This window comes from Macaca nemestrina, chromosome 8, assembly GCF_043159975.1.
Source record: "Macaca nemestrina isolate mMacNem1 chromosome 8, mMacNem.hap1, whole genome shotgun sequence".
Lineage (NCBI taxonomy): Eukaryota > Metazoa > Chordata > Mammalia > Primates > Cercopithecidae > Macaca > Macaca nemestrina.
The window spans coordinates 146,738,168-146,765,211 of record NC_092132.1 but is presented as its reverse complement, the minus strand read 5'-3'; the positions used below and the strand labels follow the sequence as shown (position 1 = coordinate 146,765,211).

The 27,044-nt window shown below is 39.3% G+C and overlaps 3 protein-coding genes and 1 long non-coding RNA gene across 4 annotated transcripts in view; 3 read left to right on the top strand and 1 right to left on the bottom strand.

Annotated features, from left to right (window-relative positions):
• Positions 1 to 1,096: 1,096 nt before the first annotated feature.
• On the bottom strand, positions 1,097 to 26,979 carry LOC105499851 (uncharacterized). Its single transcript, XR_011607277.1, has 5 exons — positions 26,856 to 26,979; positions 25,772 to 25,832; positions 18,303 to 18,350; positions 15,513 to 15,652; positions 1,097 to 1,311 (listed from the first exon to the last, which is right to left on the bottom strand). It is a non-coding gene; the product is annotated as an uncharacterized lncRNA (long non-coding RNA).
• Positions 1,334 to 5,176, top strand: LOC105499850 (beta-defensin 105A). Its single transcript, XM_011772662.3, has 3 exons — positions 1,334 to 2,213; positions 2,553 to 2,598; positions 3,867 to 5,176. Exons 1-3 carry the CDS (start codon positions 2,144 to 2,146, stop codon positions 3,985 to 3,987), a joined length of 237 nt encoding a protein of 78 aa, XP_011770964.1. The 5' UTR covers positions 1,334 to 2,143; the 3' UTR covers positions 3,988 to 5,176.
• LOC112423334 (beta-defensin 107A) lies at positions 14,435 to 18,576 on the top strand. Its single transcript, XM_024787068.2, has 2 exons — positions 14,435 to 14,592; positions 18,233 to 18,576. The coding sequence occupies exons 1-2, from the start codon at positions 14,523 to 14,525 to the stop codon at positions 18,373 to 18,375; spliced, it is 213 nt and encodes a 70-aa protein (XP_024642836.1). The 5' UTR covers positions 14,435 to 14,522; the 3' UTR covers positions 18,376 to 18,576.
• The window catches only part of LOC105499852 (putative zinc finger protein 705G), a 30,964-nt gene continuing 30,842 nt past the window's right edge, over positions 26,923 to 27,044 (top strand). Inside the window, exon 1 of the mRNA XM_011772665.2 lies at positions 26,923 to 27,041. The gene's annotated coding sequence lies outside the window, so the exon portion shown is untranslated. The remainder of the gene's footprint in view (positions 27,042 to 27,044) is intronic.

Here is a 27,044-nt window from a genome sequence, read left to right as displayed (position 1 = left end):
TGAGGTGGAATCTGAATTCCAGATTCAGTCTTTTTCAGCTTTGCAAACTTGGCAAAGGGCTTGAACTAAGCATATATTTGTTAAAAAGTTTGAATCTTGCTGTATGCTGCACGCTTTTTGTGCTGGGTCCTGCCATGCTGCCCACCTGTATAATGGCGCCGTTGGCATAGCAAGGGGCTGGTAACCATCATGCCTTGCCCTAGACACTCAGGGCTTAGACACTCAACTCCAGTCCTTTGCATATTCACAGCCAGGCCACTGTGGGGTGGATGGTTGCTGGAAGAGGATAGTAAGGGGGAGGCCAGGTGGGGCCCAGGGTGCCAAAAGTGAGGGACGAGTGGCTAAGAATACTCCCAGGAAGGTGAAAAGGGAAAGGTAGTCTGGAGTGCACATAAGCCATGCTTCCAAAGTCCCAGAGCATGCTCCACAGTCCCATCAGACTTATTTACAATGCATATATTCAAAGGTAAAGTTCTTAAGACTTTCAAAACAGTGACTGCAGAGCATTAAACCCCAAGTTAAGGCAGAGAGCTGTGACTGCACTGGGCATTTACCTAGGAGGTTGGTCCTGATGCAGGCTATACAAAATGCCTAAAAGCTGAACGCCCGGAGAGTCGGCCCTAGCCCCTATGTATCCAGGCATTAGCTTGGATTCTGAATCTGAATTGTTTGCAAGTCACAGCAGCAACATAAAAATGAGTGCCTTCCTGCATAGGTCAGAAAAGGTTCATGGTGAATTAATGAACTTGAAAAAGTGTTTACAGAAAACTTAGGTTCAAGGCTGAATAGAGAGAAATGTGCAGGTAGTACTAGTGATAGTAGCCAGGAACTCTGCTAAGTACTCTATATACCTTATCTCAGCAAGCCTCTTAAATGCTCTGTGACTAAGTACCATAATTATATATTCATTTTAAGGGTTAGGAAACTTGAGGTTCATCAAATTAAGCAACCTATCCAAGGTCATATACTTTGTAAGTCGTATACTTTGTAGTCTATATTTAAAATTTTTTCTACTTTACATTACAGAAATGAAGAACAGAACATCACGTAAATATAGGCAACAGGGTAGGAATAAGCAGAACTTATTTGAGGGGAAGATGGTATAAATCTTGCTTTTCATTCCACTTTTTTTGTGTGTTTTTTTGGTGTTTGTTGTTGTTGTTGTTGTTTTGAAACAGGATCTCGCTCCGTTGCCCAGACTGGAGTGCAGTGGCATGCTTATGGCTCACTGCAGCCTTAAACTGCTGGCTCAGGCGATCCTCCCACATCAGCCTCCCAAGTAGCTGTGACTCCAGGTACATACCACTGTGCCTAGCAAATTAAAAACATTTATTTATTTATTTATTTATTTATTTATTTATTTTTGTGGAGACAAGGTCTCACTGTGTTGCTCTGGCCGGTCTCAGAACTCCTGGTCTCAAGCAATCCACCTGCCTTAGCTTCCCCAAAAGCTATGATAATAGACATAAGCCACACATCTGGGCCAATACCCATTTCCTTAATGAATTTAAAATATGCAGTAATTATGGCTTTGGTGTGTGAAGTGGTATCTTACAGGAAAGGGGACTCAGAACTAACTGGACAAAATGATTGCTGCCCCTCCTTTTCTCCCTGTGATACTTGTAGACAATAAAAATGAAAGCTAGAAAAGTGAGAGTTCACATTTACTGAGTTCTTACATGGTACCAGGCCTCCTTCTAAGCATTCCACATGTTCAAAACACTTCTGCGTTATAATCATACTAGATTCTTACAAAACCTTGAGAGGCAAGCAGAATTTGTGAGTGGGTTCTTATCTTCTCCCAGAAAACAGAAGCTGGAAGAGATGAAAGGAGTCACTAGCTTCCAGCCCCTGCATTAGTATGGCAGAAACTAGCATGGCCTCTGCTCTTTCAACCTCTAGCCTGGTGTTCTTTCCACTACACCAGTTAGGCTACCCAAAATAAAAGGCTTTCTGGATGCCAAGGGTTGTTATCCATGGTATCATCCCTTGATCCTGGGAAATGGAGCATATAATTGTGCTTTTATTGATTCGCTTCACTGATCAAGAGCATCTCCCCATTACTTTTAAATAAAAATGAGCCTCTCGTTTGGGTCTTCTCAAGGAAATCCCAATCTCTATTCTGAAGAGTCTTCCCTAAAAGATGGCCCTGATCAGGAAGACATTTTATTTTGTATTTGCCGTGTTCTTCATTTTGGTTCAACAGCCATCAGGTAAATAAAAATGGATGGGATTTCGATTGGGCAGATTATAAAGCCTGATGATTCTTCGATGTTTGACCTTAATGGTCAAGCTCTCATGGTGCCTGTCATGGGAATTTCTTAGACCTACAGTGACATTTTCTAAGAGCAAACTGCATATAGTATATGTTTTTTGTGATTTGTTTTTGCTGGTTACCTGAATGCTGGCCTTGAGAAATAGAATAAAGATTGCAACTCTGTGATCTACTGCCTCCTGATATACCATGTCACACGTGGAGTTGGGAATGTTTTATACAGTGTTAATTCCTGTGTTGATTTTAATCTTCAAAATGTATTTTGTTTTGAATTTAGGGTGCCAGGCAGGACTTGAGTTTTCTGAACCATTTCCATCAGGTAAGTTAAAGATCTTCTATATAATTATTTTTTCTCTTAGGAACTCTGGCTCTGTTGGCTCTCTCTGATGTCTGGAGACAAAGAGGGGACAGAGATAGTGGTGGAAACAGAATTGTCTGAAAAACCAGTTCACTAACTTGTCTTCTTCTCTTTTTCTTGTTCCAAGGATAATATTTGGATATTTTTGATTTCATAGAAAAATATCTTTGTGACTGGACTGTAATTTGGCCATAGAGATTTGGACTCAGTGGCTTTTCCCACTAGCTGTTGGTGTTCACTAAACCAAGTTCTTAGATTTAGTCTTGTACCAGCCAATTAGCACTGCTCTGTGAACATGCCTGCCCATCTCTTGCAAGCTCTGCTTCTAAGTCTGGTAATAATATATGTCACAAATGCATGAGGTTAGTTGACGGAAGCTCAAATTAAAGAGTGAGGTTGCTTCAATGAAAACTCAGCACCATTGCAGAAAAGCTATTCATAACGAATAGACCCCAGATCTTTTCTTCTTCTTTGAAGTCATCTTACACAGAAAGAAAGCACATTGTAAACAAAACTAAAAGAAATATTGTAGACAAAGTTGAAAAGGTTTTAGACAGAATTTCAAAGTGAGAAATATTAAGGTTGCTACTAGTACTTGAGTGTTTGCTCTGTACTAGGCATCCTGTTAAAAACTTTTCACGGAGTTTGTCATGTAATCCTCAAAACACTCCTATGTGGTAGGTATTATTATAACAAAAATATTTGCATATAATATTCCATTTGATCCCTAAACTGATTTAAAAATGTAGTCAGGTGCTTCTCGAATGGCCACTGGACAAATGAGAATGTGGACCTTAAGAACCTGGCGATTACTAGGCCCAAACAAGAGTTGAACCTAAGTTTCTTAACTTCATCTTCGAGGATCTTTTCAAAACCACAATATACCCCTCCCATTTTTGTCTAGCAAACTTCACAGTCATATCAGGTATGTATTTTTATAGTTCTGTAATACGTGTGTCTCTTTGTCTGCCTGTGGTTTACTTTTGATCCCTGCAAGATGACAAACACTTGGAGAGTAGGAATTGTGATGATCTGTTGCTTAAAAATTAACTCTCCCCAACTCCCTACTGCAAAAGGCAGGAGCTCTTTTTGAAAACTCTGGGCTCGTTCTTGAAAATATTCCTTGTAATCATACACACGAACTCTCCCTTTTTTTGGTGGTGTTTCACATGTTCCCCATTTCTAGACATTTCCTGGAAAGCTCCCTCAGCAGCTGTTTCTTGGCACAGGGAGGTTTGCTGTCTGTGAGTCGTGCAAGCTCGGTCGGGGAAAATGCAGGAAGGAGTGCTTGGAGAATGAGAGACCCGATGGAAGCTGCAGGCTGAACTTCCTCTGCTGCAGACCGAGGATGTGACAAACCAGACCAGCACACTTATGGCCGTAGAAGCAGGCCTGGATATTCAAAGAAGTTCAAGAGAAGTTATGTGGTTTATCCAAATCACACAGTGAGTGAGTCTCAGAATCAGTCTCATTTCTTTCTCTCTTTGTTTTATTATTTTTTTTATTGCTTATTTTTAAAAGATGACTTTTTTATTATTTTTTTTTTTTGAGATAGAGTCTCACTCTGTCACCCAGGCTGGAGTGCAGTGGCTCGATCTTGGCTCACTGCAACCTCTACCTCCCGGGTTCAAGCGATTCTCCTGCTTCAGCCTCCCAAGTAGCTGGGACTACAGGCTTATGCTGCCATGCCCTGCTAATTTTTCTATTTTTACTAGAGACGGGGTTTCACCATGTTGGCAAGGCTGGTCTCGATCTCCTGACCTTAGGTCATCTGCCCGCCTTGGCTTCCCAAAGTGCTGGGATTATAGGCATAAGCCACCACACTGGGCGAGATGACCTTTTAAAAAAACGTGTACCTAGTATCTGCTCAGTCAGATACCACTACTATATATTTGTAGAGTACCTTATAATTTATGAAATATTTTCCATACTTCTCTCATATGACTCATGATTACCTTACGAGGTAGGTTTTATTACTCCTTTTTATATTTGAAAATATTGAGGCTCAAGAGGCTGTCAGTTCTTCAGAGCCACATTTAGGATCCAGTAACTGGTGTGCACATTGCTGTCTTGTTCTGTGTATCCATCTGTATGTACTAACTATGTTAATGGAGTAATAACTCTATCAAATACATTATTTTTATATTCACATTGTTTCTTGGTTTGCCTAAATACTGTCATTCATTGATTCTAGTACTTATGGTGTATGTACCTGTGAAAGAAAATGATTAGAGATTAACTTAAAATGTTCAACACAGAACATACATAAATGGTTGACTGTATAACTTTTGCCTTGTGAAATAAAATCCAGCTTCACAAAATAAAGGTCAAAATTACCAGCCCTATGACCAGTGACTTGAACTTGGTTACTTAGTTTTAACGTATGAGACTAAACAATGTTTTGTTTAACATTTGGGCCTATTATTTGTCTCTTTGTGCTCAAATCTGTTCCTTGTTTTTTTCTGCGTTGCTGAGTAAAATGGGAACTGTTAAATGCAAACGACATTTTCTAGGCTTCCTGACTTCTGGCTGGTTTTGGTCAATGTAAGTGTCTCCTAGGAGAATGGGAGACTGAAGAAGGGAGGGCAGTGTGTATCTCTCCCCGACCCCCTCTCTTCTCCAGCAGCGGCTCTTCCCGCTCAGCCAAGCCCCTGCTTTTCTGCCTTCTGCTCTCACTTGGCAGTCCCACCGCAAGTTTAGCTTCTGCCAGCCAGTGCTCCTCCCAGGCTCACACAAATCCTTCCGTTTCTCCTCAAACCTTAGGGCAGTGGGAGATTTCAGCTGTGACTATCAGTAAGTTTGCCTCATTGCTCCCGCTTTGCATTGTCATCTTTTCCAACACTTTATCCGTACGTATTAAATTCTTTCTTTGGAACTATCCATTGGGGGAAACCTTTTAATGCTTGATTGATTCAATTTTTAGATTCATTCTATTTACATATGAACCACTGTTCTCCAAAAGAGATTTGAAACACAGCCCTCAAGAAGCCTAGAGTGTTTCCTACATTTATACAAGAATTACCCCAGGGCAGTGGGAAGTAGGGTATTTGGTCTTAAGAGTCCAGTTCACAGTAATTATCTGCTCGCAGATGCTCCTCCTCCCCAGGTCTCCACAGTGCAAATGCAGCTGCTAGCTTACAGAACACCAGGAAACTGGAATACTACTTAACTGCATTGCTTTATCGTAAAAAAATGCTCTGGAACCTAGTTGAAGTTTCTTCTAATGAAAGATTCATGTGAGTGTCTCAAAGTCATACAACGTGGTAGACCAGTAGCTGTGCCCTGATAATGACCTCATGTAGCATCCAGATGGCAGCTTCAGGGGACACTTCCCACAGGTGCTCACCTAGTCACAAATTATCCCCTTTTGTGGCAGGCCAGGTCTACTAATCCAAGCCTCCATAACAACTGTTTTAGTACTCACTAAGTGGTTAAGTTAAATATTAAAAGCTTAAAAAGCCAGTGCCCTCATATAAAGGCTGGAATGTAACAAAATCCCACCAAGAGTTTTGCTTAGGCCTTTCCTGGGCCTTAAAGCATGACAAAATAACGAAGGAGTTCTTAATAGGACTCGTTTAGGATTAAACAAGTTTGTGGGAGGTCTGAAGAACTCCCTAAACATCAGTGATTTAGCAGGAGACAAGATAAGGGTAATAACCCCAGCACCTGGACCCATTTTGATTAAGTACATTTACTGAGGCTCTAGAGGAAGGTGTTCGGAACTCAGACCTTAGTTATAGATTAAAAGAAGTTAATGACTTATGTCTTTAGATGAATGCACACTTACACATAGACATATAGTTTAGAAGGTATATAAGCTCTGGAAAACTTTGTAATTTTAAGTTGGTCTGGTGATAATTTCCAGGCCTTCTCCCTGTAACTGGTTGCAGAAATAAAAGCTCTCTTCCTCCCCAGTTTATTTGCATCTCGTTATTGGGCTGTGAGAAATAGCAGCCCGACCCTCAGTTTGGTCCAGGAACACTTTTTCTTTACACTTTAGATTCATGGAAACAAAGAAGCTGAAAGTAAAAGGATGGAAAGAGATTTGCTATACAAACAATAACCAAAAGAGAGCTGTAGTGGCTATACTAATAGTGCACAAAACAAACTTCAAGACACAATTGGTACTAAAGATGAAGAAGGGCATTTTATAATGTTAATGACTTAACCCATCAAGATAATATAACAAGTATAAACACATGCCCCTAAGAACAGAGTGCCAAAATACATGAAGGGAAAATGGACAGAATTGAAGAGAGAAATAGAGAATTCAACAGTAATAGCAGTAGACTTTAATATACCACTTTTAATAATAGACAAAACAACTAGAAAAAAGATTAGCAAGGAAATATAAGATTTGAGCAGCACTGTAAAACAATTAGACCTCAAATTCATCTGTGGAACACTGTACCAGTTACAGCAAAATACACATTCTTCTTCTGTTCACATGAAATATCCTTTAGAATAAATTGTATGTTAGATTTAAAAACAAGCTCCCTCAATACATTTAAAAGGATAGGAATCATACAAAGTATGTTCTCTGAACACAATGGGATAATAGAAAGAAATTTGGGAAAGTCACAACTACGTGGAAATTAAACAACACAAGTGTAAAAAAATGATGGGTCAAAGCAGAAAACATAAGGAAACATAGAAAATATTTTAAAGGGAATCCCCAAAACACTTTAAAATACACAACACAACAACTTACCAAAACTCTGAGATACAGCTAAAACAATGCTTAAAGGGAAATTTATAGTTGCAAATGCGTATATTTATAAAGAAGATAGATTTAAAATCAGATAGATTTAAAATTCCATCTTGAGATGGAAGATGGAATTATTTTCCATCTCAAGAAAATTAAGGAAGAGCCAACTAAACCCAAAGCAAGCAGAAGGAAGAAAATAATAAATATTAGAGTGAAAATAAATGACATAGAAACTAAGAAAACAATAGAACAAATCAACAAAAAAAAATTCATTTTTTGAAATGATCAACAAAATTGACAAGCCTCTAACTAGACTGACTAAGAAAAAAAGAGAATACTCATATTACCAAAATCATGAATGAAAGAGAATTTTTACAAATGATCTTAGGAAAATTTTTTTAAAAGTATTATAAAGGAATACTGTAAACAATTGTATGGCAACAATTTTGATAACCTAGATGAATAAATGCCTAGAAATGCATACATATCAAACCTAATTCAAGAAGATATAGAAAGTCTAAAATGAACCAATAACAAATAAAGTACATGAACTGATAATAATAACACTAACAAAACTCCCACATAGTAAAACCCAGGACCAAATGACTTCACTGGTACATTGTGAAGATGTTATTCCATTTTCTCCTGCCTCGATTTTTTTTTTTTTTTTCAGACAGGGTCTCACTCTGATGCTCAGTGCAGTGGCATGATCTCGGCTCACTGCATTCTCTGCCTCTGGAGCTCAAATGATCCTCCCACCTCAGCCTCCTGAGGTGACAGATCACAGGTGCCTGCCACCATGTCCAGTTAATTTTTGTATGTTTTGTAGAGATGGGGTCTCATTATTTTGCCCAGACTAGTCACAAACTAAACTCCTGGCTCAAGTGATCTGCCCACCTTGGCCTCTCAAAGTGCTGGGATTACAGGTGTGAATCACCACACCTGGCCTGGCTTGCGTATTTTTTGATGAGAAGTTTGCTGCAGTTATTCTGTCATCTTTCTACCGGCAGGAGGCATATATGCCTTCTCTGTTGACAAAGTAGAGAATGTTTTTTGTTTTTGTTTTTTAATGTGCTCCCTTCTCCTAGTTCTCCTAGCTTTAATATTTTGTTTTGCATTTTTTAGATTGTTTATTGCACCAGTGCTGTACAAACAAGTGTTGTTCTTCCTCTGGTTTCTTAATTAAGAAATTAAGACTTTCTTTTCCATATAAGAGAAAGATTCTTGCAAGCTTTCGTTCTTTCTCACAGTGGCTGCTCTTCCCCTCACCCAACTTACATCATGAAATACTCTGATCTTTTCTGTAAGCACCCACTGAGTCTATGGAGAAGACATTAGACGTTGGTGTGAATTTCTCTTTTGTCTGTGACTCCAGAAGTTTATATTGTTTCTCTAGTTTATACTTGCTCTTAGCAATTCTTTACAGACTTTACTTGAAATCTTTTAAATCATATTCTGGGGGTAATCCGCTTCAGTGAGCAAGCGCTCATGTTCTTCATTTTTTGGAGGTTCCTGTCTTTTCTTATATTTGTAGGTAGGTGGCTGACTTGTGACCTTAGCTTTCCAATGAGTTCAAGAAACGGAATATTTGCAGTTTGCCATGTGTTTTTCTGTGTATTTGTTTTGTGTGGGATGATTTTCTTTACATATTTCTACACCTTAAGCAGAAGCCATTCTTCTTTTAATAACATATTTAATTTCTTTAAGAGATATAGAAATACTTATATTTTCTGCTAATTCTTGTGTCAATTTTGGTAAGTTAAATTTTTGAGAGAATTTTTCCATTTTATGTAAGTTGTGAAATGTTTTGGCATATACATGTTGACAAAATTTTTATATTATTTTAACGTTTCTTGGATCTGTAGTGACAACTTCTTTTTCATTTATTCTGTATAATTGGGCTTACATTGTTCCCTTTTCTAAGGTTCTTTTTTTTTTTTTTTTTTTTTTTTTTTGAGACGGAGTCTCGCTCTGTCGCCCAGGCTGGAGTGCAGTGGCGCAATCTCGGCTCACTGCAAGCTCCGCCTCCCGGGTTCACGCCATTCTCCTGCCTCAGCCTCCCGAGTAGCTGGGACTACAGGCGCCCGCCCCTGCGCCCGGCTAATTTTTTCTATTTTTAGTAAAGATGGGGTTTCACCATGGTCTCGATCTCCTGACCTTGTGATCCGCCCACCTCGGCCTCCCAAAGTGCTGGGATTACAGGCGTGAGCCACCACGCCCGGCCCCTTTTCTAAGGTTCTTAGAGCATAATTTTAAGTCATAGATTTAAACATTTCTTCTTTTCTACAATAAGTATTTGGATACAAATTTCTTTCAAAGTCATTGTTTTGTTGTGTTCCACAAAATTTGATATATAGAAATGATTTCCAATTATTCTTATTGTTCATTCTTTGATGCATACACAATCTAGAATTATGTTGCTTTATTTCCACATATTTGGAAATATCCTAAATAGCTTATTTTATAGATTTCCAGTTTAATCACCTTGTGGTGAGAAATATACTCTGAAGAATATAAGTGTTTTTAAACACATCAATATTTGTTTTATGGCCTAGCATATGGTTTATATGTATGAATGTATCATATATACTTGAAAAAATGTGTATTTTTCAGTTATCTTATGACGTGTTCTATAAATATCAATTTAGTCGATGGAATGGTGGTATTGTTCAGATCATGTATGACTTTGCTAATTTTTCCCTGTGTTCTATCAGTTGCTGACAGACTGGTGTAAAAACGTTCTCCTCAAAAAAAAGCAGGGGTTGCAATACTAGTCTCTGATAAAACAGACTTTAAACCATCAAAGATCAAAAGAGACAAAGAAGGCCATTACATAATGGTAAAGGGATCAATTCAACAGGAAGAGCTAACTATCCTAAATATATATGCACCCAATACAGGAGCACCCAGATTCATAAAGCAAGTCCTTAGAGACTTACAAAGAGACATAGACTCCCATACAATAATAATGGGAGACTTTAACACTCCACTGTCAACCTTAGACAGATCAACGAGACAGAAAGTTAACAAGGATATCCAGGAATTGAACTCATCTCTGCAGCAAGCAGACCTAATAGACATCTATAGAACTCTCCACCCCAAATCAACAGAATATACATTCTTCTCAGCACCACATCGCACTTACTCCAAAATTGACCACATAATTGGAAGTAAAGCACTCCTCAGCAAATGTACAAGAACAGAGATTATAACAAACTGTCTCTCAGACCACAGTGCAATCAAACTAGAACTCAGGACTAAGAAACTCAGTCAAAACCGCTCAACTACATGGAAACTGAACAACCTGCTCCTGAATGACTACTGGGTACATAACGAAATGAAGGCAGAAATAAAGATGTTCTTTGAAACCAATGAGAACAAAGATACAACATACCAGAATCTCTGGGACACATTTAAAGCAGTGTGTAGAGGGAAATTTATAGCACTAAATGCCCACAAGAGAAAGCAGGAAAGATCTAAAATTGACACTCTAACATCGCAATTAAAAGAACTAGAGAAGCAAGAGCAAACACATTCGAAAGATAGCAGAAGGCAAGAAATAACTAAGATCAGAGCAGAACTGAAGGAGATAGAGACACAAAAAACCCTCCAAAAAATCAATGAATCCAGGAGTTGGTTTTTTGAAAAGATCAACAAAATTGACAGACTGCTAGCAAGACTAATAAAGAAGAAAAGAGAGAAGAATCAAATTGACGCAATTAAAAATGACAAAGGGGATATCACCACCGACCCCACAGAAATACAAACTACCATCAGAGAATACTATAAACACCTCTTCGCAAATAAACTGGAAAATCTAGAAGAAATGGATAATTTCCTGGACACTTACACTCTTCCAAGACTAAACCAGGAAGAAGTTGAATCCCTGAATAGACCAATAGCAGGCTCTGAAATTGAGGCAATAATTAATAGCCTACCAACCAAAAAAAGTCCAGGACCAGATGGATTCACAGCCGAATTCTACCAGAGGTACAAGGAGGAGCTGGTACCATTCCTTCTGAAACTATTCCAATCAATAGAAAAAGAGGGAATGCTCCCTAACTCATTTTATGAGGCCAACATCATCCTGATACCAAAGCCTGGCAGAGACACAACAAAAAAAGAGAATTTTAGACCAATATCCCTGATGAACATCGATGCAAAAATCCTCAATAAAATACTGGCAAACCGGATTCAGCAACACATCAAAAAGCTTATCCACCATGATCAAGTAGGCTTCATCCCTGGGATGCAAGGCTGGTTCAACATTCGCAAATCAATAAACATAATCCAGCATATAAACAGAACCAAAGACAAGAACCACATGATTATCTCAATAGATGCAGAAAAGGCTTTTGACAAAATTCAACAGCCCTTCATGCTAAAAACGCTCAAGAAATTCGGTGTTGATGGAACGTACCTCAAAATAATAAGAGCTATTTATGACAAACCCACAGCCAATATCATCCTGAATGGGCAAAAACTGGAAAAATTCCCTTTGAAAACTGGCACAAGACAGGGATGCCCTCTCTCACCACTCCTATTCAACATAGTGTTGGAAGTTCTGGCTAGGGCAATCAGGCAAGAGAAAGAAATCAAGGGTATTCAGTAAGGAAAAGAAGAAGTCAAATTGTCCCTGTTTGCAGATGACATGATTGTATATTTAGAAAACCCCATTGTCTCAGCCCAAAATCTCCTTAAGCTGATAAGCAACTTCAGCAAAGTCTCAGGATACAAAATTAATGTGCAAAAATCACAAGCATTCTTATACACCAGTAACAGACAAAGAGAGAGCCAAATCATGAATGAACTTCCATTCACAATTGCTTCAAAGAGAATAAAATACCTAGGAATCCAACTTACAAGGGATGTAAAGGACCTCTTCAAGGAGAACTACAAATCACTGCTCAGTGAAATAAAAGAGGACACAAACAAATGGAAGAACATACCATGCTCATGGATAGGAAGAATCAATATCGTGAAAATGGCCATACTGCCCAAAGTTATTTATAGATTCAATGCCATCCCCATCAAGCTACCAATGAGTTTCTTCACAGAATTGGAAAAAACTGCTTTAAAGTTCATATGGAACCAAAAAAGAGCCCGCATCTCCAAGACAATCCTAAGTCAAAAGAACAAAGCTGGAGGCATCATGCTACCTGACTTCAAACTATACTACAAGGCTACAGTAACCAAAACAGCATGGTACTGGTACCAAAACAGAGATATAGACCTATGGAACAGAACAGAGTCCTCAGAAATAATACCACACATCTACAGCCATCTGATCTTTGACAAACGTGAGAGAAACAAGAAATGGGGAAAGGATTCCCTATTTAATAAATGGTGCTGGGAAAATTGGCTAGCCATAAGTAGAAAGCTGAAACTGGATCCTTTCCTTACTCCTTATATGAAAATTAATTCAAGATGGATTAGAGACTTAAATGTTAGACCTAATACCATAAAAATCCTAGAAGAAAACCATTCAGGACATAGGCATGGGCAAAGACTTCATGTCTAAAACACCAAAAGCAACGGCAGCAAAAGCCAAAATTGACAAATGGGATCTAATTAAACTAAAGAGCTTCTGCACAGCAAAAGAAACTACCATCAGAGTAAACAGGCAACCTACAGAATGGGAGAAAATGTTTGCAATCTACTCATCTGACAAAGGGCTAATTTCCAGAACCTACAAAGAACTCCAACAAATTTACAAGAAAAAAACAAACAACCCCATCAAAAAGTGGGCAAAGGATATGAACAGACATTTCGCAAAAGAAGACATTCATACAGCCAACAGACACATGAAAAAATGCTCATCATCACTGGCCATCAGAGAAATGCAAATCAAAACCACAGTGAGATACCATCTCACGCCAGTTAGAATGGCAATCATTAAAAAGTCAGGAAATAACAGCTGCTGGAGAGGATGTGGAGAAATAGGAACACTTTTACACTGTTGGTGGGATTGTAAACTAGTTCAACCATTATGGAAAACAGTATGGCGATTCCTCAAGGATCTAGAACTAGATGTACCATATGACCCAGCCATCCCATTACTGGGTATATACCCAAAGGATTATAATTCATGCTGCTATAAAGACACATGCACACGTATGTTTATTGCGGCACTATTCACAAGAGCAAAGACTTGGAATCAACCCAAATGTCCATCAGTGACAGATTGGATTAAGAAAATGTGGCACATATACACCATGGAATACTATGCAGCCATAAAAAAGGATGAGTTTGTGTCCTTTGTAGGGACATGGATGCAGCTGGAAACCATCATTCTTAGCAAACTATCACAAGAACAGAAAACCAAACACCGCATGTTCTCACTCATAGGTGGGAACTGAACAATGAGATCACTTGGACTCGGGAAGGGGAACATCACACACCGGGGCCTATCATGGGGAGTGGGGAGGGAGGAGGGATTGCATTGGGAGTTATACCTGATGTAAATGACGAGTTGATGGGTGCAGCACACCAACATGGTACAAGTATACATATGTAACAAACCTGCACGTTATGCACATGTACCCTAGAACTCAAAGTATAATAAAAAAAAAAAAAGTTCTCCTATAAATATAGAAATGTCTATTTCTCCCTTTAATTAAATCAAATCATATAAAAACATATTAACGGTTTTTATGTATTTTTGATGGTTAACCCTTTTCTCCTTAAGCAACAGCACTCCACGCAATAGAGTGTCAAAACAAAACAAAACAAAACAAAAACAAAACAAAAACTTGCCCATGTACTCCTGAACTTAAAATTAAAGGTTTTTGTTTGTTTAATTTTTTTTAAGAATAGGTTTTACGTAAAATCATGTACTAGGAAAAGGATGGTGGCTATGTATCTTATTGACATGGTAATACTTGAGATAAGACTTGAAGGAAAAATGAGAGAAGTCTAAACAAAGACACAGAATAGAATATTCCAGGCAGAAAGGCAGGGTTCTCTGCGTTTCTCTCCCATAAATGTGATTTAGATAAAATCTGATCCATCAGCCCACGCTTGAATCAGTGGAGCATGGAAAATAGTTATGCTCCCAACGAACATTACAAAGCAAAGTTGACTTCCAGCCCCTTCAGGGCAGTAGAACATATTTTAATCAATGCCCCTTGATAAAAGAGCTTGATTCCAGCTACTGCACTTCCTTCATCAGCTCTCCCCTGATGCCTGGAGCCATGAAAATATTTTTCTTTATTTTTGCTGCTCTCATTCTTCTTGCTCAAATTTTCCAAGGTAAGAGGGAAATTCTTTTAGAGGTAGAGATGATAGTCTGCTCAGGATGTCTTTTGAGAAGAAAGCTTAACTTTTACAAAGTTGAAGGTTCCAAGGCAAACCAGTCACTGAAAATCTTTTCCTGAGCTCAGACACAAAACAACGGGAGCACATTGACCGGGACGTCTCCAACCTTAACAGTATCTGGTCAACTTCCCTCAACAGCTCTGCTAAGGAATTCAGACTTCTTTGTACTTTTAGATCTCTTTCCTCCTTTTATAATCTGCAACACAGGTTCAGCACTTTTTTTTTTTTGAGATGGAATCTCACTCTGTGGCCCAGGCTGGAGTGCAGTGGCGCGATCTCGGCTCACTGCAAGCTTCGCCTCCCGGGTTCAGGCCATTCTCCTGCCTCAGCCTCCCGAGTACCTGGGACTACACACACCCGCCACCACGTCCGGCTAATTTTTTTTGTATTTTTAGTAGAGGCGGGGTTTCACCGTGTTAGCCAGGATGGTCTCGATCTCCTGACCTCACGATCCGCCCCTCCTCTGCCTCCCAGAGCCCTGGGATTACAGGCATGAGCCACACGCCGGGCCAGGTTCAGCCTATTCCAAAGTGAAAAAAAAAAAAAAAATCTCCAAGGCATGCCAAACATATTTGTTAAGTTAGGGAAGTACAGCCTTTGTAGTCTAAATTAAACCGAAGTTGTGTTACTAGATCCTCAGACAGCTAATTTTTTTTCAGGTCTGAGTCGTGGGTCCAAATATCTTATCCATAAATTATTTTAGACTTTTTGGCTTTCACACACTGGTTGAAAATTACACTATTAAAACCACTAAACTAACATCTTGCTTACTAATCTCTTAAGTCTTTGCATCTTTGAGATTCTCTGCTTGATACAACCACGACTGTGTTCCTAAGAAATGCTTATGTCCATACCTCCTCAACTATCCTTCGTTCCTTCTGTTGTGAAGCTTTTCCTATTAGAGGTTCTCCATGCATCACGAAGCCCCCTGTCTTCTCCTTCATGGCTCCTGAATTTCTACATTTCTTTAATATACATTCTGTCCTCAGTAGTCCTAGGAAACCAATAGATATTGAATGTGTGCTAACCACTTACAAGAAATCGTTCTGTCCACTACGATAAAGGTAGGTAAAATAAAAAGGTAAAAATATAATTAAAGCATAGACATTGACCTTAATTTGCTTGAAGTTATTAGTCTATTCTTTCTGTGTTGTTCAAAAAGACATTGCCTGTAGTGGTAAATAAGCTTTCAATACATTTAACATGAGTATATCAATGAGACAGGAAAATACACAAATAACTTTAATATGAAACAGTTTTCACAAGTGCCGTAAAAGATGCAAAGTATAAAGAGAAGCCATAGATGTGGAAACTTGGTTCTAACTAGGAAATACAGAAAGGTTTCCTGGTAGTACTGTACTTCTGTAGTACAAATGCTACAGAAGTAGTATTTGTATTGCACATTTGGAAATAGACAAGACTAGAACTAAAGAAAAGAGCCAAAGAACAATTTCCCCATGAAAGTTTCAGTGACTCCATTATTTCAGTGACCTCCTTGACCCCATGAAAGTTTCAGTGACTCCATGAAAGTCTCAGTTGTAAAATCAGTTCCTTATTTTCTGCCCTCAGCATCTTTTCATAAATGTCAGACAATGCTCCGGGATAGATAAACTCCTTTTAAATTGTCTTCCCCACCCACTTTAATCAGTACTCCAATTTATTCAGATCGGTCTATAGATGTGGAGGCATAATAGCTCCCTGTCCACAAAACTCATCTCAGATGTATTTGCATTACAATAATAAGCATAGTTTGGGCACAAATTAGAACCACTACCATCACCATAATCACATAGAATCTCAGAGTTAGAAGTGAATTTAATGGTCAATATAAAAGGCAATAAACATAGGCTGTTAGGCCAAACTGTATGAGTTTGGATCTCAGTGCTAATGTTTATAAGCTGTATGTACCCTCTGTTTTACTTTCCATTCTATAAATGATAATAATAATAGCATTGTTTTGAAGATGAATAAAATTGTTATGCTAATTAGAAACTAACTTGTTATAATCAAGAATCTTAATAATAGAGTGACTGAAGAAAGACAAAACCTTATTTCTCTTTCATGTAAAAGTCCAAAAATAGCTAAGTTGGCTAGGTGAAGGTAGAGGGTTCTCTTTCACCGAGTTTTGTTGTGATTTGGGCTGAAGGTCAACCCTGCCATCCTAAACAGTTGACTGTTTTATTTGGTTCCAAGGATGTTCTAACAGGCAGGGTTAGAAAATATAGAACATGATTAAGATTACATAGAAGCAGTTCACATCATTCCACTCCTTTTTCATTTTTCCAGATTTGTTCATGTGGACATATAGAAATAGAAAGCTAGGAGCTGATGTGATTAGCTAAATATTCATGTGTCCAGAGAAACTCAGAGGTTCTATGACTAAAAGTCTGAAGGTAAAAATAACTGCTTTGGGACAGTTTAACAATCTTTCTATATAACTGCTTGGGCAGTGGCAGGCACATACTCTATGCTATGTTAGAGTTTACCATTGTTTAACTGTCATTTGTTCTTCTACTTATTTTTTTGTTCTCTGCCATGATGCAGTATTCAACACCCTATACATGATTATATATATGTGTGTGTGTGTGTGTGTGTCTGTGTGTGTGTGTGTGTCAATTGATTGTCCAGATGCCTGATAAATTTCAGTGATCTATAGCTCACAGTATCCCAAGTTCAACTTTGGACTATTTAAACATTTCTCCTTAATTGGAGCAGAAATCTAAGTCCCTGAAATTTCTTTCCATTAGTCTTTGCCTTAACTTGGCACTAACAAAATATATTCCACATGATAATATTTCAGATATATGGCAGCTAATATGTACTGTTCTTCCCCCAAAGTTGTTTTTTCCAGGAATAAACGTTACTCCTTTTGAGAATAACTGCTACTTCTTCCACTATTTTTTCCTAAGAATGTATCTTACCAATTAAAAAAGTTCCTGTTTTGACATATTTTTTTTCTCTTCAACCTAATCTCTGTTATGAATGAATACACATTGCCTATGTCCCTCCAAATTTGCTTGCCAGAACTAAATACATGATTCCATTGGTATTCTTTGCACAGTAAATTGAGAAGGACTAGCATCATGTTGTTTATCTTTCTACCTAAAACTGTGAGACTCCAAAACCATACGCCAGGGCATATGATCTACTATTGGTCTGCCTGTAATGTAACAGAACAATCTTTAACTTTTGCTGTAAATCAGAGACTATTTGGAGACACGAAAAAAAAATCTGTTGATAAGGATGGTTCATTGGAATTAGAAAGTGCTTTGTCACCTTCCTTGGAAGAAACATTCTGTTTCTGTACAAGCTAGATATGATTTTGACATATGAAAATCTTTTCTGTTTTTTTCCAATTAGCTATTTAATAAGGACATTGATTATATTGTACCAGGGGTGTGAGCTCAGACATGACTATTCAGATAACATTTGATTTTTCTAATTTCTAGGTTTATAGTCTGTGTCTCTAGGAGTTATGGTAATGAGGAAGTCTGAATTTGGCCTGGGCAATGTAATTTTATCTTATAGTTACTAATTAATAGATAACTAAAGACAAATTGCTTTCTTTACTTAGCCAGGACAGCAATTCATAGAGCACTAATTTGTAAGAGAATGGAAGGTCACTGTGAAGCTGAATGTCTTACCTTTGAAGTAAAGATTGGGGGCTGTAGAGCTGAATTAACACCATATTGCTGCAAAAAGAGAAAGAAAGATTAAAAACTAAGCACCAGCTGCAAGAATGAAAGAGGTGAAGATTCTCTGGCTGCGATATCAGTGGGACAAATCTCTCTGCACCGTCTCTCTTTGATCTGCAAAGTTTGGATTATCTGAAACCATGTCAGTCCAGCTTCCAATGCTATAAGGAGATACCCTTCCTAGGCTGTGAACTTCTTCCAGGCAGACACTATATCTTGTTGACCTCTGCACTGTCAATTCCTGACACAGGGCCTATTCATGATTTTTTTCACTTTATAAAAAAGTGAGCCATTGAATAAATAGATAAAACAGATGGAATGGAATGGTTGGACTGGCACTCAGGTGAATTGAGTTCTAAAGTTATAGCTCTGGCTTTAAACAGTTGTAGGACACTGGGCCCTCTGTGCCAAGATTCTGATATCTATAATGTGAGCAGATTGAACCTCTCAGTAAAGGGAATACCTGCCAGATGCTAATTGTGGCTGCTTCAGCAGTATCACTGTCATGTACTCCTTTCTCTCTTTTATAGGTAGGAATTGTTTAGAGTCTTGTTCATTTACCTGTTAGATCTAAAACATCAAGTTTTAGAATGAAATGCACCCATATCAAAATTCAAGTTGACTGCAAGTGGAGCAATATCTTCATTCTGGCCATTTGCAGTGAGAATGGATCAAATCATGGGTTTCTGAAGCAGTAAGTTCCCTAAAGGTCATCGAATTCAATGCCCTTATTACAAATGAGGAGAGTGAGACTCAGGAAGGTTATGCAGTTACTGACTTAGTCACATTTCTATTCCAACTTTGGGCTTTCTGGACTTGCCTGCTTAGCATGTCCACAAAATAGCATGCTGGAGGGTAACAGAACAACAAAAGGCAATCCTAAAGATGGAACGTTTCTCAGCGTGTTCAGGTGAACAGTTAAATGGAGGAAGAAATGGAAACAAACTGAAAAAAAAAAATAGAAAGAAAAAATAAAAAGACACTTTCTAAAATCTCTGTTGTGATCCTGCAATCCCTGCCCTTTCAGATGATAACAATGATAACAATGGCAAACCGAGGCTTGCCTTTTCCCTAATTTGCCAACATTTGGAGTCCCAGCTTTCGAGGAGAGGAAAGCATATATCACAGACTATTTCATCATAGAAGTCTTATAGCACATCCTCCCAGAACAGAAGCAGCAAAATCCCTCTGCGCTGCTCCAGAAAATTCTCTTCTCTATTCAATTAAGCTGGCTTCTTATAGAGATGCAAATAAAAGAGAAAAAATATCTGGAATAAGACAATGTGTAAAATGTTTTAAAATAAGAAATAAAATGTATTTTTGAAAGATCTTCTGGTATTGCCACTCGTCTTCATGGTGCTAATTTTATTATTCTTAAAACTATGCTGGAGGAAATTATGTAAAGTTATCTGTTTCAATCAGAGGATTTTTCTGTTTCTGCATTTTCCCTAGAAATTCCTTATCCATTGTCTCACATAAAACTAACTGCCTTTGAGAATCTAAGTGTGTTTAGGCTTTCTCATTTCTTCTTTTTTTCTTTTTCCTCTTCTTTCTCTGTCAATGTCAAATGACTTGAAATACAGCATACATTTCCTGTCTCCAGTGTTTTCATACCCTATTTCCTTCTCAACCTATAGAAATGTCTTAAAGCCAGGCATGGAGGCTCATGCCTGCAATTTCAGCACATTGGGAGGCCAAGACAGGAGGATCCTTTGAGCTCAGAAGTTCAAGACCAGCCTGGACAACAGAGGGAGACCCCATCTCTACAAAAAATTTTAAAAATTTAAGCTGCGTACAGTGGCTCATGCCTGTAATCTCAGCACTTTGTGGGGCCGAGGTGGGCAAATCATGAGATCAGGAGCTCGAGCCCAGCTTGGCCAACCTAGTGAAACCCTGTCTCTACTAAAAATATAAAAATTAGCCAGACATGGTGGCACACATCTGTAATCCCAGCTACTCGGGAGCCTGAGGCAGGAGAATCACTTGAACCCCGGAGGCAGAGGTTGCAGTGAGCCAAGATCATGCCATTCTACTCCAGCCTGGGTGACAAAAGCAAAACTCCGCCTCAAAAAAAAAAAAAAAAAATAGCCAGGTGCAGTCCCGATTGATTGGGGGTTGAGCCCTGGAAGTTGAGACTGCAGTGAGTCAGTGCACTCCAGCCTGGATGACAGAGTGAGACCCTGTTTCAAAAGAAGAGGAGGAGGAGAAGGAGGAGGAGGAAGGAGAAGGAGAAGGAGAAGGAGAAGAAGAAGAAGAAGAAGAAGAAGAAGAAGAAGAAGAAGAAGAAGAAGAAGAAGAAGAAGAAGAAGAAGAAGAAGAAGGAGGAGGAGGAGGAGGAGGAGGAGGAGGAGGAGGAGGAGGAGGAGGAGAAGCAGCAGCAGCAGTGGAGGAGGAAGGAGGGAGGGGGAGGAGAGGGGGAGGAGAAGGAGAAGGTGAAGGAGAAGATTATTTTAGCTGTCATCATACTAATGGAATTTCTCTTTATAAAGCTACCAGGCACCTCCTTAGTCACTTAATAGTAGCTGTTCTCTTAATAAATTACCAGGGTTGACTCCAGTGACCTATGGACAGTATTCATCTTTCAGGCCTTTTCTGAAACATTTTACAAGGTGATCTATCTCCTGCACCTTAATTTCTCTCTCTTCTGCCTGTGAGAATGTTTGTCTGCTGGACATTTCTCTTTGTCTTCTCCACACATTCTCAGTCTTCTTTGCTGACTCTTGCTAATATTCTCTTGGCTGGGATTGCTTTAACCTATGTTTCATTCTCTTCTTATTAAATGTGTTATCTCTAAACAATCTCCTCCATTCCATTGGTTCCCACTCTTTATGTACTAATGACATGGTGTTACTTCTTTTATGACTTCTTTGCTCTGTGTTGCTGTGCTGAGACTCTGAAAACTACATTTGTCATAATTCTTGGCCAGTTAGCACCTTTAATGAAAGGTATTAGCAGGAGAGTGGAAAACAAAACGAGGAGTGAAGGCATCTGTTCCTATGCTGTTTTTGTCAGCAGCATTCCAATGGCACCAGATGGTTGGCTCCACGCTTCAGGCTTTATATTCTTTCCACTTTTTCAGCAGCCCCACAAGTGTGCTAGAAAAGGACCAGCAGCATCTTAGCTCTACCTCCTTGGTTGTAAGAGGACCAGCTGAGCTACAATCTGCTTTTCTATGTACCTTGTCTATCCACGCACCTGTTGGACCATGTCTCCTCCTCAGAAGTCTGAACACTGGCTATCAAGTGCCTCTGCCTCATTTGCCTGCACATCAGTCATTGAGCATTGCTCCCTTAAAATTTTAAGCATGACTTATGTGGTGTACCCCACTAAGAGACCTGGGCACCTGGTACTGTGTCCCCGCCTTATAGGTTCAAGCTCTAGCTACGTACAAGTAAGAGAATTTTGAGCAGTAGCGCCCAAGAGTACCTTTACTCCTTTGTTCCTATGTTTACAAGTGATATCTCTTTTGTGTGGTTATCTCCGTGCCTTTTCAACCTTCCATTACTTATATATCCAATTTAAGTTTATTGAGCTACTCTAAGTGGATTTCTGATAGGCACTTCAAAGGTAATGTCTTTATTGCAATTTATTGGTTTGTTTTCAAATCTGGTCTTCATTTAATATTCTAAACCTTAGAAAATATTGTTATCATTTACTTGACATTCAGGTTAAAAGTAGAGGTTTACTCAAGAATGCTTACTTTTCTGAATCAGTCACACAATTTACTCATGACATTAATCTGCATAAATTGCTCATTAATCCTTGTAAATCTTAATGCAATTATCTCCTTCCCTCTTCCTCCTTACTGTTGTTGTTCCAGATCACTGCCTTATTATCTTCAGCCTCTACTCTTACTCTGTCAAACTTGGTGTTAACAAATTCATCCTCACTACCAATTATCTAAAATTTACTTATAATTTGTGGATTGAACTTTGCATGAAGTAAAGGAAGAGTTTTACTTTTTCATGATGTAGGAGCACACACATGAGCACACACACACACACGAACTGACAAACCATAAAAGTTAGTGTAAGATTTGTATTCAGATGTCTATGAATCCTTAGAACACTCAAATATTAGAACTAGAAGTAGCCTTAGAGATCACTTAAGTCCCAGTTTCCAGAACTATATTGATTAATTATAATCAGTGTAACAAGCCTAGAATACTTACAATTAGAGCTCTATGCCCCACTCTAACACTTTCAAATTGGGATCTCTTAAGCTAAGAATCTAAATTTGTAAAATGACTTTTCCAATTAAGTCTCCTGCACAGTGACATTTTAGACCTGTTGATCACTGAACACAGAAGCATCCGAGATCCATTGATCTCTGTCCCACACCCCCAGTTAGTTGCAGAAATAGATCTAGGCTCAAATCCAGGATTTCTGCCTTCATGTCCAGTGGCATATCACTGTGTTGCACTTTTCATTTGTAAATGAGATATGGAGAGGGCATGACCAAGTGGTTCACCTTGCTCAACCCCAGGAACAGAAGCTCAGATTTTATTGGGTAGACAGACACATGTACAGCAAATGAATATTCCATGTGTTAAGTTCTATAGCCTGATCCAAGATGTGTGTGAGTTTAGAACATGTGCGGTTAGACTAATTATGACTGGAGTCATTGAAGTCAAGAGAGGTGTCACAGACAAAATGCCCTGTGACCATTTAAACCAACTGGTTTATCAACTTAGCGTAAATCACTTTAACTGAAACTGAAGGAGTGTTGTTGCTGAACTTCCTTTGTTGGCAATATGTTTGTAGTTTATGTTCCCATTTGACAATAATTTCCATTCAAAATTGCTCACTTTCATTCTTCTGGGGAACTGAACCGAATATGTTAAGGACTCTCTGTTCTCTTATGAAAGCCATTCTGCTCATATGGTGCACTTCTGTCCCTGGTTGTCTATATTGAGGTACAGAAAGGTCTTTTTTATCCAAACAAAGACATTCCACTGGCCCAGGTGAGCTGCTGACCAAAATGAAGCCACCTATCTCCTGTCTCTATGGACACCTTCACCTGTGAGGACTATTATCATTCTCATTTGCCACTTAATTTTTTCCCTATTTCACTTTTTTTTTTTTTTTGAAACAAGTCTCACTAGGTGGCAAAACCATCTGTGGAAGCCTTGACAAGTTTAATGAAACTGAGACCTTGAGGGAATCCACTGGGCAAAATCTCCAGTATCTATATATGGAGAAGGGGCTGTATGAGAAACCATGAAAACTGATGACAGAGAGAACTGTAGTTGTCTAACCTGTGCATGAGCCCTTCCAACTGTCTGAACTGCAGAGCAGGCCGGGTAAAGGCTGACTAAGATGAACTGCAGTAAGAGGTGCTTCAGGTGTCGGGATCCACCTCTGCTTCATCACTGAAACTGAACAGGATCTGAGTGGTAGAAAATGGGGCACTTTCCTGATTTTCCTTTTTTTTTTTTTTGACACAGAGTCATTCTGTTGCCCAGTCTGGAGTGCAGTGGCACCATCATAGCTAGGATTACAGGCACATGCCACCATGCCTGGCTAAATTTTTTTATTTTAGTAGAGATGAGTTGTCACTATATTGCTTAGGCTGATCTCAGACTCCTGAGTTCAAGCAATCCTCTTTAGTGATTTTAAGAAACTTACGAGAGAGCTATGACAAAGCTCTGTGGACCCAAGGCAAAGAGTGTAACAGGGGTTGACTTGTAAGGATCACCATCAATCTTAGAAACCTAACCCATAGTCCTCCAATACTGCTGTTCTTCTGGGCTTGACTCTGTTCCTAGGACTTTATTCCACTCCTTGACTGTACGTGTTTTTTTGTTTTTGTTTGGTTTTGTTTTTTTGGCCAACCCTTGGTCTTTTCAAATAGAACTTACAGAGATCAAAACTCTGACTCTGAAACTGAGTGTACTGCTTCACATTCGAGGTAGGAAGAGGAACTACAGGTATGAAGTCTTCTGCACAGACAGGCTTTAGAGCAGCTCTGAATCAGACTCCCTACCTTTGTCCAAGGAAATGCATGTGCATTAGGATCAGATCCCCTCTGAGGAGGTAGGGCTGGTTATGCCCAGAAAGTGATGTGGACACAGGTTGCCTTATAGACACTGCATTGCATTTTAGATGGACCACTTTTCATCAGGCCTTCTTAGTGACCCAATCAAACAGCCTTCCTACAACCATTGTGCTTTGGTAGGTTGTAGTTTCTTCTGAAAAAGCTAAGGAAATTTTCTAAGGTAGGACAGGAAAATCTTGTTTTAGATTGTAATAATAAATCATAATTTAAAAAATTATGCTTCAATGCATTGTCATTTTTTTCACTCGGCTTTTATCAGATCCATTTTCTAGGCAAGGAATCAGAGACTCAGAGACACAGTGAGCAGATCGTAATTTACCCAGACATTCATTGAGAGGGCTTAGTTTCTCATAATGGGCTTCCAAATGTAGACAATGTATGTCCCATGTAGACCCGAGACGAATCCATTCACTCTATTTGAAGACTCCTCAAACTCATATTTTGTAGAAACCAAAAAACAAAATACTTGGTAGAGAAGGTGGATTAGTGTCTGAATGGTACATACAGGCAGAGCTACATTACTTGGCTCCTATGTGAAGAGAGAGGGAACTGCAGAAAAACTAAATGGGAGGGCTCATATATATGAATTTCTTCAGTTGAAATTGTACACAGTCCTGGCTCCTTAATCTGTGTCCACTTCCCAGCAGGTATGGGAGGTATGAGCTGAGCTCAGGAGAAACAAACTTAGCTCTGGAAATCTGGAGAAGCAGTGGGCAGGGCTGATCCCCCAAGTACCCTGATGAATCCCAGTGTTCTTTCTGCTCACTTACCTAAGGGAAGTTATTCAAATTTTAAATCCATTTTGAATCAAAATATTTATATATGTATATTTTTTAAAAACTTAAAATTGAAAGAAACTGGTATTAGTTATGGGAAAACCAGAAGGGTACCCTCATTTGGAAATAATCTTTGAGAAATCTTTGCAGAATGAACAGTTGGGATTTTGATCTTTCCAAAATCCAGCTAGCATGCACTTAAGAAAAAGGAAAATCAGGACATTTAGAAAATGAAATGTTAACTTATATATTTCACTTTAACATTTATTAAGGATATTAATGAGGCAATTGAAAATTGAAAATGCAGTTTGGCTATTTTAAAAAATCTTCTTGTGTGAGAGTAGACTTCCCTTGGTAAATGTCCACGGAAATATTGAACATTTAATTTTTCTTTACTTCTAAACAAAACCATGTATTTCCTAGAAGGTACGCATTTTGCATGCCTCAATATCCATAGTTGTCACAAAATACTCAGAAACAGAAAACAAAGCATTAAACTATCCCATATTTTAAATTAAAAATATTTTTAAAAATAACTGACAACACTGAAATATGTGAAATTACAATATATTCTGAAATGATTACCTAAGAAAATTAGGGGATGTCATCCACGTTTGTCTCAAAGGAATTCAGATTTATGATTCATCTTAAGAAATGCGAAAAAGAACACATTAAATATAAAGATGGATAAAGGAATTTATGAATATACACAGTAAATATTGTTCTAAAGCAATGATTCGGGCCTCCTGGACCCAGCGCAGGTCCTGGCCCAAGAAGTCCCTGGAACAGAGCCCCTGCTTTTGTCCCTGCCTCCTGGGTGAATGAGGAATAGAAAAGGAACCTACATTCCTCATCCTTGGTGTGAATTTGCATGCTCCCCACAGACCAAGTGTGGCAATTCAGTTGTAGTTCTGACAGTAAATGGCCCGTTCTCACTGGGCTGGTGGGGGTCCTGGTCCAGCCACCTCCAGCCAGGTGCCCCTGGGTCGCGAAGGCGCCACACCTGCTCCACTCAAGACGTGCAGCTCCACCCACTCACGCTAGAGAGGAAGAACTTCTGCCATAAACTTTTGTTGTTATTGTTTTGTTTGGTTTGGTTTGAGACAGGGTCTGGTTCTGTTGCTCCGCCTGGAATGCAGTGGCCCCATCACGGCTCGCTGCAGCCTCGACCTCCTGGGCTCAAGTGATTCTCATGCTTCAGCCTCCGGAGGAGCTGGGACCACAGGCACCCACCACCACACCTGGCTAAGTTTTCATATTTTTGTAGAAACAAGGTCTCGCTCTGTTGCCCAGGCTGGTCTCGAACTCCGCCCACCTCAGCCTCCCAAAGTGCTGGGATTCTAGGTGAGAGCCACTGCACCCAGACTCCTAAACAGTTTTTAATTTGTCCAGAAGGAACCGGATCATCAACCTATGTAAGTGGTCTGACTACCCTGACCATAAAGTATCAGAAACATTCAACTTGCAGCAAGTGGAAGCAGCCCAGCCCCACTGCACATAAAACACTCGTGTGGTGGCAAACACGGAGACCAAGGCTGCACTGGCCGGAAGTGGGGACAGATCCGGATACGCCCTGGGGACACAGCAGGGAACCTCAGGCCCGGACCACACTGGTTCTGCCCTCTTTCTGGCCCACTACCCCATCCTGAGACCGCAGGTTCCGGCGGACCTGGATGCAGATTTTCCGGACGAAAGGCCTCTTTCCTGGAGCGGACTTCGATATTTTCTGTTCACAACTCCGTGTCGCCGCCCTCCACACCTAGGATCTGGCGTCGGGCGTCACTGCCGACGTCACAATCCCCGCACCTACTTGTCTCAGCCGCGGAAGCTCTACGTAGCTGTCAGGCGCTGGGAGGTT

Excerpts from the sequence above, each read along its gene's own strand:
- LOC105499850 (XM_011772662.3), top strand. The coding sequence starts at position 2,144 with ATGGCCCTGATCAGGAAGACATTTTATTTTGTATTTGCCGTGTTCTTC. Across the intron at positions 2,214-2,552 it reads TTTGGTTCAACAGCCATCAG|GGTGCCAGGCAGGACTTGAG; the intron begins GTAAATAAAAAT and ends TTTTGAATTTAG. Across the intron at positions 2,599-3,866 it reads GAACCATTTCCATCAGGTAA|GTTTGCTGTCTGTGAGTCGT; the intron begins GTTAAAGATCTT and ends TGGCACAGGGAG.
- LOC112423334 (XM_024787068.2), top strand. The coding sequence starts at position 14,523 with ATGCCTGGAGCCATGAAAATATTTTTCTTTATTTTTGCTGCTCTCATT. Across the intron at positions 14,593-18,232 it reads TCTTGCTCAAATTTTCCAAG|CCAGGACAGCAATTCATAGA; the intron begins GTAAGAGGGAAA and ends TTCTTTACTTAG.